At 37.1% G+C, this 16,354-nt stretch overlaps 1 protein-coding gene across 3 annotated transcripts in view; it reads right to left on the bottom strand.

The window, feature by feature from the left end:
- Stk3 (serine/threonine kinase 3) overlaps window positions 1–15,219 on the bottom strand; it is a 284,170-nt gene extending 268,951 nt beyond the window's left edge. For all 3 annotated transcript variants that reach the window (XM_026384024.2, XM_077800961.1, XM_026384033.2), the window contains exon 1: window positions 15,041–15,219. In XM_026384024.2, coding sequence (XP_026239809.1) covers window positions 15,041–15,066 — 26 coding nt within the window. In that variant the 5' untranslated portion in view covers window positions 15,067–15,219. The remainder of the gene's footprint in view (window positions 1–15,040) is intronic.
- Between the last annotated feature and the right edge of the window lie 1,135 nt (window positions 15,220–16,354).

Here is a 16,354-nt window from a genome sequence, read left to right as displayed (position 1 = left end):
ATTCAATAAGGAGATAGAAATATTAAAAAAGAACCAAACAAATATTGGAAATGAAAGAAACAATAAATCGAAGTAAAGGTTCGGTTTAAAGTCTAATAGAGTAGGCCATGCTAAAGACAGAATCTCAGAACTAGAAGACAAAGTGATCGGCCTTGAACTGGATGTATTAACAATGACAGTATTAAGGGAAAAAAAAGTAACCATGATAATAATATACAAGAATTCTGGGAAAACATGAAAAGACCGAATTTAAGAATCTCTGGAACTGATGAAATGGATAAACTCCTTATGGAAATAATAATAGATGATTTTCCCAACCTTCAGAGTGAAAGGAACATTCAGACACAGGAGGCATTCAAATAGACAAGATCAAAAAAGAACCTCTCCATGACACATTATAATTAAAATGCCTAACATACAAAAGGATAGATTTTTAAAAGCCTCAAGAGAAAAAAACATCAAGTCACATTTAGAAACAAGCCAATCAGAGTCTACTGATTTCTCAAAACAAACTCTACTAGCCAAAAGGGCTTGGAACAATGTGTTCCAAGACCTAAAAGAAAATAACTGTCAAGTAAGACTGCTATAACCAGCACAGTATCATTCAAAAATTGAAGATGAAATAGAAACCTTCCAAAATAAGCAAAACCTAAAAGAATTCATGACTACTAAGCAGCACTACAGAACTTAAACAAATATTGCACACAGAAGAAATAAAAAGCAAACCTCAGAGCTCACAAAAGAACAAATCTCATTTGAATATTACCTAAGCAAATGAAAAACAGCACCAAATTAAACACAATGTGTAAATCAAAATGGCATCTCTCCATAATAACACTGAAAGTAAATGATCTCAACTCTCCAATTAAAAGACACAGACTGGAAGAATGGATTAAAATGTAACACCCAACTATATGCTGTTTGCAAGAAATACACCTTACAGGCAAAGACAGTCACAGGCTAAGAGTGAAAAGATGGAAATTAATATACTATGCAAGTGGAGCCTGGAAACAAGCAGGAATAGCTCATATCTAACAAAGCATATTTCACACCAAAATTAATAAGAGACAAAGAAGGTCCCTTCATATTTGTGAAGGGAATAATCCAAGAATAATAAATATTTATGCCCCAAATGTACATAAACTAATCACATAAAAGAGAAAGTACTCAAAGGAAGTCCCAGATAGACCCCAGTACAAAACTGGTTTCAACACACCTCTCTCATTATTAGATAAGTCACACAAACATAAACTCAGTAAAGACTCTTTGGACTCAAAAATACTATAAAGCAAATGGACCTAACAGACATCAATAGAATATTTCATCCAACAACAGGGAATACATTTTCTTCTCAGAGGCACATGGAACCTTCTCCAAAACAGACAATATTTTTTGCCACAAAGCAACTCTTAGCAAACACTAAAAAAAAGATAGAATTCCTTGCATCTTACCAGATCATAATGAAATGAAATTAGAAATCAACACCAAAAAAACCTACCAAAACTATATAAACACACAGAAATTTGAACAATACTCTTTTGAATGATGAATGGGCAAGAGAAGAAATCAAGGGAGAAATTTAAAAATTCTTTGACCCAAATATGAACAGTGATACAACATACCAGAACCACTGGGACACTACTGAAGGTAGTTCTAAGAGGAAAGTTTATAGAAATGAATGATGGCTATATAAGAAAATCAGATCCCAAATAAAAACCTACTCATGAAATCTCAAGACCCTTAAGAAAGAAGTACAGGGGGGGCTGGGGATGTGGCTCAAGTGGTAGCACGCTTGCTGGGTTCGATTCTCCACACCACATAAAAATAAAGTGAAGATATTGTGCCCACCTAAAATAAAAAAATAAATATTTTTTTAAAAAGAAGAAGTACAAGCCAATTCCAAAACCAGTAGAAGGAAGGAAAGAATTAAGATGAGAAGCAGAATCAATAAATTTAAGAATTTGAAAAAAAATACAAGGGATTGATGAAACAAAGATTAGATTATTTGAAAAGATAAACACTATTGATAAGCCCTTGACCAAACAAACAAAAAGAAAAAGGGAGAAAAACCAAAATAATTAGAGATGAAAGAGGAGAAATCATCACAGACATCTAAGAAATTCAGCAGATCATTAGGGACTTTTTTGAAAGTGTATACTCAAATGAATTGGAAAACCTAGAAGAAATGGATAAATTTCTAGACAAATGTTATCTGCCAAAACTGAATCAAGAGGACATAGAAAACTTAAACAACCAGTAAAATGTTGAAACACAAGTAGGAACAAGAAGCCTTCCAACAAAGAAAAGCCCAGAATAAGATGGATTCTCAACTGAATTCTACCAATCCTTTGAATAAGTACTATCAATAATCCTCAAATTATTACACAAAATAAAAAGGGAGGGAACACTTCCAAATTCTCTAAAGCCAATATCTATCACACACCAAAACCAGATATGGACACATCAAGGAAAGAAAATTACAGACCAATAAAATATTAATAAATTGTGCTTAACAACACATTAATAAGATTTTTATACCATAAACAAGTAGGTTTTACTCTAGGGATGAAAGGATGGTTAAATACACACAAATCAGTAAATATAATTCATCACATTAACAGAATTAAGGGGGAAAAATTATGTAATAAATCTCAATAGATGTCAAGAAATACACTACCCAGCAGTAATCTCAGTTACCAGAGTAACTGTCACAGTATCAGATACTCATGTTCAAGTAACCTGTAGTTTATTAAAAAGTAGCCCTACAAGACCAACCAATAAAGAAATGGAAATCAAATCCACAATGAGATATCGTTTCATACTCTTTATGATAGCTTTCATTAGAAACAAATAAACCAACCCAGAAAATAGAAAGTGCTGGTAAATATATGGAACACTTGGAGCTCTTCTGTATTGCTAGTGGGAACTAATGTTGAAAACAGTACGGGAACCCTTAAAATATTAAACATGGCCTAGCAGCTCAGGAGGCTGAGGCAGGAGGATCATGTGTTCAAAGCCAGCCTCAGCAACAGCAAGGCACCAAGCAACTCAGTGAGGCCCTGTCTCTAAATAAAATACAAAATAGGGCTAGGGATGTAGCTCAGTGGTCCAATGCCCCTGAGTTCTATCATTGGTACCCAAAAAATTAAAAAATAACTATTATAAATGTAACACTGTTATATTTATACAGGTATAAATAGCCTCTGAAATTCCAATTAACTTTGGAAATACCATGAGTCCCATATAGGTAATGCTCCAAATGACAATTAAAAAAAAAAAAAAAACCCTTGGGAATTTCATGGGCTTTTTTTTTAGTTGTAGTTGGATACAACGCCTTTATTTATTTATATGTGGTGCTGAGGATCAAACCCAGAGCCTCACATGTGGTAGGTGAACACTCTACTGCTGAGCCACAACCCCAGCCCCTCAAAAAATTTTTTTTCAAGCATTAACTAGTACATTTATTTTTAATTCCCACTGGAATTTTATGGAATTTCTTGCTCAATCTGATTCTTATTTCTTGTTGTTTATTTTGTTGATAGTACTGGGGATTCAACCCAGGTCTCTTTCCTCTATTGTTATATAAGACACTGAAAATGGAAATTACCAACTGTGTTACCCAGATAAATACTTAATTTTATTTATTCAAGGCACACACACACACACACACACACACACATTAAAAAAAAAAAGACAAGAGGGGCTAACATCAAAACTAAAGGCACAATATTTGACATTTAAATTCTACAATTTCTCATTTAACACTTCGGAGTAGATTTATAAAGCAGTCTTCAATTTCCCTTGACATTTTCTTTGTTTGTACACAGATATTTTTATGTATACAATGACAAGAAAGATGAAATGTTCTACCTAAAAAAATAAGGCCTGAAATCTGGCTTCATGGAAAGTGGTGGTGTATTATTTTCTATATCTTTTTCGTTTAAGAAAAGAAGACACTAGGTCGCCTCAAACAAAACTGAGAAAGTGCTGGGCGCAGTGACACATGCCCATAATCCCAGAGATTAAAGAGGCAGTAAGATCACAAGTTCAAAGTCAGCCTTGGTGCAAGACCCAGACTCAAAATATAAAATAAAAAGGGCTGAGGGTGTAGCTCAGTAGCAGAGCATGTCCCTGGGTTCAATCTCTAGTACCACCAAAAAAAATGAGAAAGAAATAGGTTAAAGAGTAAATAAGTAGAACATGAATAATTTGCTACATAATTTCACTCTACTCACACTTAATTTCTAACTCAAACTTAAAAATAAAGGTGTAATGGAGATATTAACCAGAGAAAGGAACTCAAAACAGTGCTGTCACTCTTTTTAACAGATTATCCCACAGTTTGAAAGAATTATCAGTTCTCCTACATATGAATTAAAAGCTACTAAAAGTAACAGGCTCTCAGTACCCAGGTAAGGGTCTTTTTAAAATATATATATATTTATTTTTTAGTTGTAGTTGGACACAACACCTTTTATTTATTTATTTTCATGTGGTGCTGAGGATTGAGCCCAGGACCTCGCTCGCACATGCTAGGCAAGCACTCTACCGCTGAGCCACAACCCCAGCCCCCAGGTTAGGGTCTTGAAATAGTATTTCTCACTAAAAGAAACTCAGGCTTCTTGGAGACTTGGTTGCTTCTGGATCTGGAACATGAAACGTACAAAATAAGTCCTGGTATCTTATCACAGCAGGCAGCAAGGAAACTATCAAAGACCAGTAGGGTAGTGTTCTCTCCTGAAAAAACTCCCATGGACCAAAGATGGGCGATTTTGAGTTTCAATAACAGTAATCACAACAGATAAAAATTCATTAGCTTCATAATGACATTTAAAAGAGAAGAGCGATCCCCTTTGGAAGAGAGGGAATTCATTCATTATCTTGAAAACTGATAAATAATGGGAAAGAAATAAGCATTTATCCTGTCTTTCCTTTATAAATGACACTTCTGGATAATCAAATAGAAAGTGAAGGGAAATGACTTTACAAAAACATTCATAATAAAAGGATGCATTTAGAAGTTCACCATTTTGCAACATTCAATGAATTAAATAATTACTAATCATTAATAGCTGCTAACCTCACACACACAAAAAAGAGAAACCATTTAATATTAAAAGGTTCCTACTGTCTTGCCAAACCCCACCTCTAACAATGCCTAAGGGATCGAATTTGAGTTTCATCCATCTCTGGTTCCAGCTGCCCATCTACAGAAAAGAAGAGGACAAAGGAATATGTTGAACCAAACCTTGAATAAGCAATCGGCAAAACGCAGATTGTGAGAAACCACAGTTCAACCAACCTGAGTTCTTAAACAAGGAAAAGAAAAACTATAGAGGGCTAATCTAAACATTAAAAGTGATAATTCATATCAAAACTACTTTTTACCAAGGCTTACCTAGAGTATCTAGCAATACATATTTAGGTTATTACTTATGAAAACCAGAATAATGTTTTACTTGTGAGAAAAATGGTTGTGATGGTGACAGAGAACACAGAAGAGACTTCTAGGGAGTGAAACGAGTTTTATTTCTTAACCTGACTGGTGATTACAAAGGTTCTGTCTTATAATTCACCAAGCCATGCATTTTTATGCTGATATTTTATATTTCTATGTAAAAATGTTAAAAAAAAAAACCTGCAGATCACAGCCAACACATCTGAACATTTCAATACCTAACAAAGTCTAGGTATGGTTCCCATTTTTTAACCTGGTGAAAGCAAGAGATTAAAAAAAATAGAAGTTAGTGTTCATTATTTCCTCCCTACCCACTTCTTCTAAAGGAACCACCTAATATGACATTTTGGACCAATTAAGAATCACTTTCCTGAAAGTATAGAATTCCAAGGAAGAAAATTCAAGCCTGTTCCTCTTTTAGTCTTCACCCAAAATTGTTCAAACCCAATCCCAAGTTGCTCAAACCCAAAACATCAGAGCCAGGATTGATTCTTCTTTCTTCATCATTCCTTTCAGCTAATCCTTCATTTCTAACTTGAAAACATAACTTAAATCTGTCCACTTCTCTCCACCTCCACTGATACCACCATCTCTAAACATGAATTCTTGCAGTAGTCTTCATTTCTGACTTAACTCTTAACCCTCTACAATCTACTCCAATCAAATCAACCATAATGATCGTTTTAAAATACAAATTGCTGGGCTGAGGTTATGGCCCAGTGGCAGAGCACTTGCCTAGCACGTATGAGGCACTGAGTTCTATCCTCAGCACCACAAAAAAATAAATAAAATAAAGACATCATGTCCATCCACGACTAAAAAAAAAAATGTTTTAATACAAATTGTTTAAAATCCTGCTTAAACCCCTTTAATGAGAGCCCATGGCAATCTGACAAATCCAAATTCCTTTCCATCCCCTGTATCACTGACTCTCTGCCCATCTTTCTAACCTCATCTATAGCCACATTCTGCACCCAGCCACAATGGCCTCATTTCAATTTCTCCCACACAGTAAGCTCTTTGCCCCTCTAGTCATTCTCATGGATTTTTCTCTGACTAGAATACCTCTCCAGTATTCTGGCTCCTCACATCACGGACAATTTCTCAATGTCATGTAGCAGCTTAAATATCATCTCCTCAAAGAAGCCTCCTCCAACTGTCCTATTAAAAAGGTTTTGCCATTTTTTCTCTATCAGTACTTGCTACTTTTAATCTCTCACAGCCCACACTCCAACTAGAGTGTATGTTCTATGAAAGCAAAGATCCCCTGTTTTGTTTAAATATTTTAAAAGGGTTGGGGGGGCTGGGGTTGTGGCTCAGTGGTAGAACACTTGCCGAGCATGTGGGAGGCACTGGGTTCGATCCTCAGCACCATATTAAAAAATAAATAAACAAAATAAAGACATTGTGTCCATCTACAACTAAAAAGGTAATCTTTAAAAAAAAGGGGGGGGGGTCATGTGGCTAAGTGGTTAAGCCCCCCTGGGTTCAATCCCTGGTACTAAAAAAAAAAAAAAAGTATGTATCAAAGAAGTGGTATGTACATATATATAATAATAGCTGGAAACATCGGAAAATTTTGCTTAATTCACCTCTTTATTAAGATGCCTCGTATCATATAAATCTATAGACTAATTTAGAGTCCAATACAATACTACTTATACTAATTATCATGTTAACAACTTTCAGTAATTCTCATTTCATGAAGTCATTTTTCAAGATATAACCTTCGATGAACTCTCAGAAATTCAAGGTAATCTGGGGCTGGGATGTGGCTCAAGTGGTAGCATGCGCGCCTGGCATGCGTGAGGCACTGGGTTTGACCTGCAGCACCACATAAAAATAAAATAAAGATATTATGTCCACCTAAAACTAAAAAATAAATAATTTTTTTAAAAAAGAAATTCAAGGAAATCTGAACTTTAATATTCATAGCATGTAACAAAAAATTACTTTAAATATTCATATTTACATATGCATCTTTCCATTTATTCAACTTGAGACTCCAGAAAAAGTTATGATAAAACATTTCACATATAGAATATTTATTCTATGAGCTAAAGCCTTCTTGAAATTAGAACAATCCTAACATATGAGGCAATTCAAATAAAATCACAACAAAAAAAGAAGCTCAAAGTAAAGCTTAAGATAAAAGAAAGGTTTTATCAGAAAGGATAAATTTTCTCTTTAGAAGAAAATGGAAAGACCTTTGGGAGTTAGAGAAGCTGAAATTGATAGAGAGTCAAAAATTGAGGGCATCATAATTACAGTTGTACATTCCAGTGCAGGGGGTCAGTATACTCTCTAAGAGCCTTTGCCTCAAAGTAACCTTCATACTTTACATTTTCCTCTATAAACTGTCAGATATCAGGGCTGGAGTTGTAGCTCTGTGGTAGAGCACTTGCCTAGCATGTGTGAGGCACTGGGTTTGATCCTCAGCACCACATAAAAATAAATAAAGGTCCACCAACAACTAACTAATAAAATAATTTTAAAAAAAACTTCAGGAGCTGGAGCTGTAGCTCAGTGTCAGAGCACTCGCCTAGCATGTGTGAGGCACTGGGTTCAATCCTCAGCACCAATAAAAATAAACAAATAAAATAAAGGCATGCTGTCCATCTACAACTACAAAAAAAATTTAAAATACCTTTCAGACATCACAGATAATCATTTCTAATTTTTCCATACTTTGAGACAATATGAAGTATTCCAAATACTATCATTTTAAAATATGAGTTTCCTCTCTCTCCTTCACCTCTTTCCTTTGTAGAATCTTTATGCATGGATACAGTAACTAACACCTTTCTGGACTTCTTTGGTAATGCCATCACCTATATTAAGCATCAGAATAAAGATGAAAATAAAATCAATTTTCTGTCACTAATACATACACACATTATATTTTTTCAAACTACAAATCACAACCCATCAGTGGGTCATGAAAATAATTTAGTGGATCATGATCATTATTTTTTTACTGAAACCAAATAGAAAACACATTTCATGAAACTTCTATTTGAGTAGTATATATGTAGCTCTGTACTGAGTCTCAGTATCTGTTTAAAAAATGTTTTTTGAAATCCACTAATATACAATGGCCTGAAGTGACAATATCTAGTTCAACTAGAGATAAATTCTAGTTCAATTAGAGAAAATTCCATTGCAGTGGAATTTTTTAAAAACCAAAAAATGAAATTCTTCACAAATTCTAAGCACTCATGTTTCCGTTACAATCCAAACAAACCTTGCATTATTAAAGCTTTCTGGAATAAGTGCTTATATTATTTCAGAAAAGCTAATTTTAACCTAGTTTGTTTCATATGTATTATCTTTCTTTACATTTCTTACAAATTCTTCAATATTCGTACATTCTATATCTTGTCCCCTGAATGAATAATAAATTAATTAATCATTGCCTACAGTCAACACAAATTTCTCAACTGTCTTAAAGTACAAATGAAGACTGCTCACCTAGAATGGCTCCAGATTTCACTGCCATAGTCCCTCTCTCCAACAAGGAAATGTCATTGACTATTCCCCTTGAAAGGGCCTAAATCGATTTTATTGGAGCTGACATCATCCTAAATTAACCACCAAAACCTAAAGAGAGCATATGCTTTAAGGACCATTGTTAAGGTCTATAAATAAGTCAAAAATAACACCTGGTATTTTGCCAGGGAAATGTTAGAGTTCGTAAACAAGTCTGGATGGTGCCTGGCAAAATGTCAGAGGGAGTGGTTTGAGAAGTAACAAAAGCGAGCCATTAAGTGTGGAGATTCCTTATTGGTTGATTGATGTATCTAGTTTATGCTAATTAAGATAAGCTGTGCAAAATGTATAAATAGCTCTGTTGCCCTACAATAAACGGCTTCCACTCCTGCTGTATCAACTAACACAAATTATTCGTCACCCCCCGGTTATTTTGCTGCAGCCGGACTGCAGCAGACCATCTCTCTAACAACTGTTAAAGAGATGTTCCTGTTTGCTGTGTTCTTTTCTCCTTAGACTACTTTAGACATTATATCTACTTGTCTGCCTCTAAAGTTGGAAACTTCCAGGCTGGGGGTGTATAACACTGGTAAAGGTGTGCTTAGCATGTGTAAAACCCAGAGTTCAATGTCCAGCAACATAAAAAAAAAGGTAAAGTGAATGATATAAAATTAGAAACTTCCCATAGAGTGCTGTTTTTGTGTTTTGTTTTGTTTTGTTGATACCAGAGATTGAACTCAGGGGTACTTGACCACTGAGCCACATCCCCAGTCCTATTTTGTGTTTTATTTAGAAACAGGGTCTCACTGAGTTGCTTAGCAACTCACCATTCCTGAGGCTGACTTTGAATTGGCAATTCTCCTGACTCAGCCTCCCCACCCACTGGGTACAGGCATGGCTGTGTTGTTTTTTTAAGAGTTCTTAAGAGTTCATCTTCTCAAAGACAACTTCAGCTCTTCAACTGGTGAATCTCTCCAACAATAAACGCAGAAGAATTTACCTTCCAACACTCCAAGGACATATAAATTAGTAAAGTGGACATAAAATGAAGTCCACCCCCTCTTTTCATTGCAGTTATTTTCATGATATTCCTAATATTCTACTATCTAGTTGGTTGGTTTGCTGCTTTGTCCCACCCAATTCAAATCCTGAGAGATGAGAGTTCTCTGTCATCTATTTTTCTAATTCCAGGCCTAGGATCAATGCTACAGATGCTACAGGCTAATGAGGCTCTTCATATTAAGAAGTACATTAAGACTTTCTATGTTATTCTCCTATATATTCATCATTTTACCTTTCTTTTTCATTCCATTATCATCGTCTCACTGATAATCCATCTATTCATAGAAACATCTGCCCTTATATTTTTCTTACCTTCACCTTTTATTTGTGTTAATGTTCTTTGCAATACTGGGAAATGAACCCAGGGGCACTCTACAACTGAGCTGCATCCCTGCTCTTCTTCTTCTTCATTGTTTTTAAAGACAGGGTCTTACTAGGTTGCCAATGTGGGCCTCATACTTGTGATCCTCCTGCCCCAGGCTCTCAGGTCACTGGTAGTATAGGTATGTACCACAGTGCCCTGTGGTACATGAATATATTCTGACTGAAACCCTAACATTTTAACTTCAGTCTTCAACTTCCCCCAAAGTACTTTAAAAAAAACACACACAGAATCTAACTATAACTTAAATCAAAGAACTTTCCTCATCTGTCTTGAGCATGTGCTTCAATAACTTATTCTATTATTATCCTTCCAGTGTTTTCACTATTTCATACCAACACCAACTCTCTTCCAACTATACTTTAATTGACAAGTTTTAATAAATAACTACTAATCTTATAATCTAGTTGAGGAACAAGACCTATCTGGGAAAGTGTATTTCTTTAGTCAACAATATTCTATCTCTTTTTGCAGAACATTTTATACAATTACATACCTGCTAGTAATCAGAGTTCTCATGCTTCTGAAGATTTCTATAACAGACCTGTTAAGGAAAGCTGGGATTCTAAGTCAGTCTGGCGGTCAAGTCAGTGACAAGGGTATTAATCATGTTTTACACAAGTCTTATCAGAGAAACCAAATCAATGAATAGAGAGGGTGAGAGGTGCCTTTCAGATTGTCTAGAACTCTTTGAGTCATAATTCTTAACCCCACAATTTTCAACTCCCAGAGAAGAATGATACCCAAAGAAGCAAATTTCAAATCAGTGATGAAGCTGAGATTAACACTAGATATGTGTATATGTGTGTGATATGTTTGATGTGTGTATGTGTATGCTAAAAATATAAAAACAGGTATAGGAAGGACATATACCCAATTCAGAACTATAATCACCCTTTTGGGAATGGGAAGGGAATATATTTGAGAAGAGATTTTTTACACAGGGGGCTTCAAATATATTGGAAATATTGTCTCTCTTAAGTTGGAGGGTGTGATATATGTTTATAAATTAGTCCCCATGGGCTGGGGCTGTAGCTCAATGGTAGAGGGCTTGCCTTGGACGTGTGAGGCACTGGGTTCAATCCTCAGCACCACATAAAAATAAACAAATAAAATAAAGGTATGCTGTCCAACTATAAAGAAAAAAATCAAATTAGTCCCCATTGTCTTCTGGAGGCCCAAAATTTAATAATAAAAAAGAACAGGAAGGGAGCTGGGGATGTGGCTCAAGGGGTAGCACGCTCGCCTGGCATGCATGCGGCCAGGGTTCGATTCTCAGCACCACATACAAAGATGTTGTGTCCGCCGAAAACTAAAAAAAAATAAATATTAAAAAATTCTCTCTCTCTCTCTCTTACTCTCTCTTAAAAAAAAAAAGAACAGGAAGATGTCATATAATCGAATGAGTATATTAGGAATATAGAGAAATAGCTCAGGCTAGAAAGTACTCAAAAAGATACTTTATGAAGCAGGCCTTGAAGAAATAGAACAGATTGGGGGTGGGGGGAGACCCTAAGAACTTTTAAGAATAATCAAAGGCAAAATTAGGAGTACTCATAGCCTATAACCTAAATAAAGAATAACTGGGTTAAGTTTATGAGGACAGATTCACCTTGGAGAAGAGTAACTGAAGGCTAAAGGGGAGATCAAGTGATAGAGGCTTTGGATACTAAGTAGACAAGTGTTTCTCTAATCCCAAAGAAAGGTGTAGTATAACTGAAGTAATGTTTTAGCAAAATAATCAGAAGCAACCTGCAGGATAAAATAAAGCAAACTGTGTAGTACATTAGGAGGTTCTATAGAACAACAAAAAAGGAAAAGAAATAAGGGATTAGGAACCAGGATCTTGGAGCACTGTCTCTACTCTTCAGAGCTTTTCTGTTATTAAAATGTTTCTGTTAAAATATTTTGGAAAACCACTGAACTAAAGTGCTCAGTTAGAAGTCATTGCTGAAAATCTTGGGAATGAATGGCGTGGAAGGCAAAAATGCCAACTGAGCAGCAGCAGTTGCTGCAACACAGATATGACCATGTAAAAGTGTCTGAACACTAAGGAAGTACTACTCAAGGCAGAAACGCTAAATAGCACTCTTAGAGAGATTAAGAAGAGAATAAGCAAAGGAAACCAAGAAATGGCAGACATAGATGACCACTACATTACTGAATGTTAAGAAAGCTTCAAAAAAGGTATCACTGTACAACAATAAGATTATACAGCCTTCACAATCAGATTCAGGGTTTTGCCACCTTCTCTACTTAACCGAATTATTTAACCTCTCTGAGTCTCATTTAATAAGCAAAATACAAGTTAACAACTAACATTATTGAACATATTATGAAGTACTATGCTAAGTACTTCACTGTGACCTCATTATTAATCCCCCATATTCTACAGATGAGGAAATTTAAATTTAGAACATAGTAAGTGACAGAGCCAGGATCACTATTTCTTAAGATGATTCAACAAAAGAATGTATTTACTGTCATGTGCCACACAGCCACATTTCAAGACCACACACACTACAGTGCATAATGACATTACAGCCATCTACATAGCTTTACACTCTATATTTGCACAACAAAATCACCAAACAATGAATTTCTACAAACAAGTCCCATTGTTAGGTAGCACGTTACTGTATAAATTTCGTGGAAAACAATATGACCTCAAAAATGGTAATTATGCTTTACTATTAGGAGGTAATGATCAATAGGGGCAACCCAAAAACTCACTGTCAGTAATTCATGTCATAGCCTTCCATGTGGCAAACTCTGTTACTCAGTTATAAAACAGGATTACTGCCTATAATTCAACCTACTCCATGGGGTTGTCAGGAGGATAAAATATTATAATATGAAAATGCTATGAAATTTTTAAGAGATATTCAAATAAAATGGATTAATATCACACATGTTTTGTTCCTCAAAAATGTGTGCTTGAGCTGGGGGCTTAGTTTCACCTGTAGTCTCAGTTACTCAGATGGCTTTGGCAGGAGGATCACATGAGCCCCAGAGTTCAAGCATAGGCTGGGCAACATGGTGAGACCCTGCCTCTTAGGGAAGAAAAAAAGCAAAAAAACACTAACAAGAAATGCCTTTCTAGGTCAAAATAAATCTATGAAGAGAGTTAAAAATAAGCCTGTTAAATGAACAATCACCAATTTGAAAAGCATAAAATACTCACACCTTCCCCTAACTCCTCCAGTAGTGGTAAGACAATGGATTCCTTTTTTTTTTAAAGTTGTAGATGGACACAATACTTTTCTTTTATTTATTTATTTTTATGTGATGCTGGGGATTGAACCCAGTGCCTCACACATGGGAGGCAAGTGCTCCATCACTCTGATAACTCACACAGAGCTAATCAATACAGAGAGATTCTACTTCAACCGCAAAGTTGTTCAAGTTGGCCTATGGCATTATGTCAGCAGTGCCCCCTAACAGTACTTCCAAAGCAGAGAGAAAGAAAAAAAAAAAAGTTCCTGATTTTCTTCAATAGTATCAAAACTAAGTACACAGTGAGTACCAGAAGATAGACACCTTACAAAATTTTGCTCAATAGATCTCTATTGACTTGCTTTCACAGCTCTTGACAGGAGGTCCTTTTGGAACCTCTCCACACCCTCCTTTTCTCACTTGAACAGATGGTTTCCAGGCTTTAAGGCTCAGGTAACTAGTCACACAATTCACAATAGGCCCCAAAGTCCCTACCTTTTTAATTATTCCATGTTTGTGAATTCAACACTTTTCATCTATTTAGGTATCAAAGCACATGAGCTCTTTAATCTTCACAACAGCACTCTCTGGGAGAAAGATTAGTATACTTATTTTATAAATTAAAAACCAAATGTTTTATACACCATCAAACAATTAGTTGTTTAATTCCTGGGGAGCAGGGATGCACATTATGAACTTATATCCATGAACAACATTGATTTAGCCTCCTAAGATCATTGCAAATGTAAAAGTTCAAACGTCTACTTTGTTCCCCCACCTCTTACATTTTCAATATATCAAACATCAAATGTAAACTAACAATAAATACCATATCAAAGCATCACTATTTTTACAAGCAAAACTATATGGGGAAGGGGTTCTAATTTAAGATTCCTGCTGTCTTGCATGCATAAACTCTTCTGAACTTGAGGGGGTAAGGAGAAGAACACCTGTCAGTGCACTATATCCACAGTGAGTTTTACACAGTTTAGCTATTAATACTTATTCCTTAAACTGCAAATAACCCTATATCTCAAAATAGAAAATAAATGTAACATCATGAAGAACGTTTGACAAGAAAAAGGACATGGTTGTAAGAAGACCAATTAATTTCCTCGTTTTAGGTCAGGCTCCGTGAAGTTGCCTGCAGGGAAAACCCTAACCGCCCCAAGGTCGGGCCGCGCGAAGCCCGGCGCTGCCCACACAACTCTCCACGCCCGCCAGGCCCCGCTGGCCACGGGGGAGGGGAGGGGAGGCGAGCCTCGGACCCCTCGGGCCCCTTAGCCTCCGGGACCCACGCGGCCGAGCACTCAGACTGCCTCGGGACCCTAATCGCGCCAGGATCCGGGCGGGAGAGGGTCGCCACAGGACCGGGCCTAGCTACCCCCGCCCAGCGTCCTTCCCTCCTTCTCCCCGCTCCCCGCGTTCGTTACCTCTTAGGCGCTGGCGGCTGCTCCATGGCGGCCCGAAGCAGAAAGAGAGACTACAAAGGCCGGAGGGAGGAAAGGAGCCGGGGCACCGGCCGGCCGAGCCCGAGGGAAACTCCCAAAACTAGGACCAACTTTCCTGTAACTCGGAGGCGGATCTCCCCCCGCTCGGGAGCGCTGCTCCTCCTCACCCGCCCCGCCGCGCCGCGCCGCGGAGGGTGGGCGGAGCCGGCTGCGGCCCAGGGAGGGTGGGCGGGGCGAGGGCTGATCATGGGCGGGGCCGGGACTGGGAGAGTGGGCAGGGGCGGGGCGGAAGGGGGAAGGGTCTAGCCATACAGCCAATGGAGCCAAGAAAGAGGCGGTGGGTGCTAGAAAAGGCGCTCCAAACTGTTAAGGGTCGCTAGCCCGGGACTATGCTCTTCGCCTGCCTTTACTGCGTTTTCCCAGTCTAATTTGATTCATTTCTCTAAATTTCTCAACGATACATCCCAAACATCTTGTGAAGCTGTTTGAAGTATAACTAACTGCCCACGCTTCCCACTCTAGTTCTGTTTATAATTATTGGTTATGTTTTCCCCAAACCATTTGACATTTGTAGCTCCAGTAGCCAGGATACTTCTGGAAATTCTTGTTTGATTTTGATTACAGACAAGTGTCTCACTCCATTTCACAATAATTACACTTAATTACACAGAAAATATATACTGCAGCAATCTCTCTCGGTGCACCAAATTCAGTATACTGGGGTCTTGCTGGCTAATTGGTTAACCTGGCAAACCTATCACAAATTGTGGTGCCTGGAAAAGAACTCAAGAAAAGCTTACTTTCTTCCCTCTTTGGTCTTCTCCAACCAATCTCAACAACCGTCATCCCATTGTAATTGACTCCTTCATGCATTCATTTGTGTTACACTGTTTAGACCTTAAATTACATATGTAGTCACCTTTCTTATGGCCACTTACAACTGCTGTATAATGAGCTTGCTTGTTAGAAATTTGTCAAGGTGCAGAATCATATAGGGTTTTTTGGCAAGTTAAAACAATGAATATAAAGAGAATGTCAAATAATATGAATATTAACTCAAACTTGACGGTTTGCACTTTACCCAAGTATAGTTCAGTATATTTTTGCATTGAAGATTCACTATGCATGGACTGGGTTTGTAGCTCAGTGGTAGAGCATTTGCCTAGCACATGTGAGGCACTAGGTTCCATCCTCAGTACCACATACAAATAAATAAATAAAAATAAAGATATTGGGCTGGGATTATGGCCCAGTGGCAGAGCGCTTGCCTAGCACGTGTGAGGCACTGGGTTTGAT

This window comes from Urocitellus parryii, chromosome 7, assembly GCF_045843805.1.
Source record: "Urocitellus parryii isolate mUroPar1 chromosome 7, mUroPar1.hap1, whole genome shotgun sequence".
NCBI lineage: Eukaryota > Metazoa > Chordata > Mammalia > Rodentia > Sciuridae > Urocitellus > Urocitellus parryii.
Note: the sequence above shows the minus strand (reverse complement) of the source record. Positions and strands in the feature narration are given on the sequence as shown.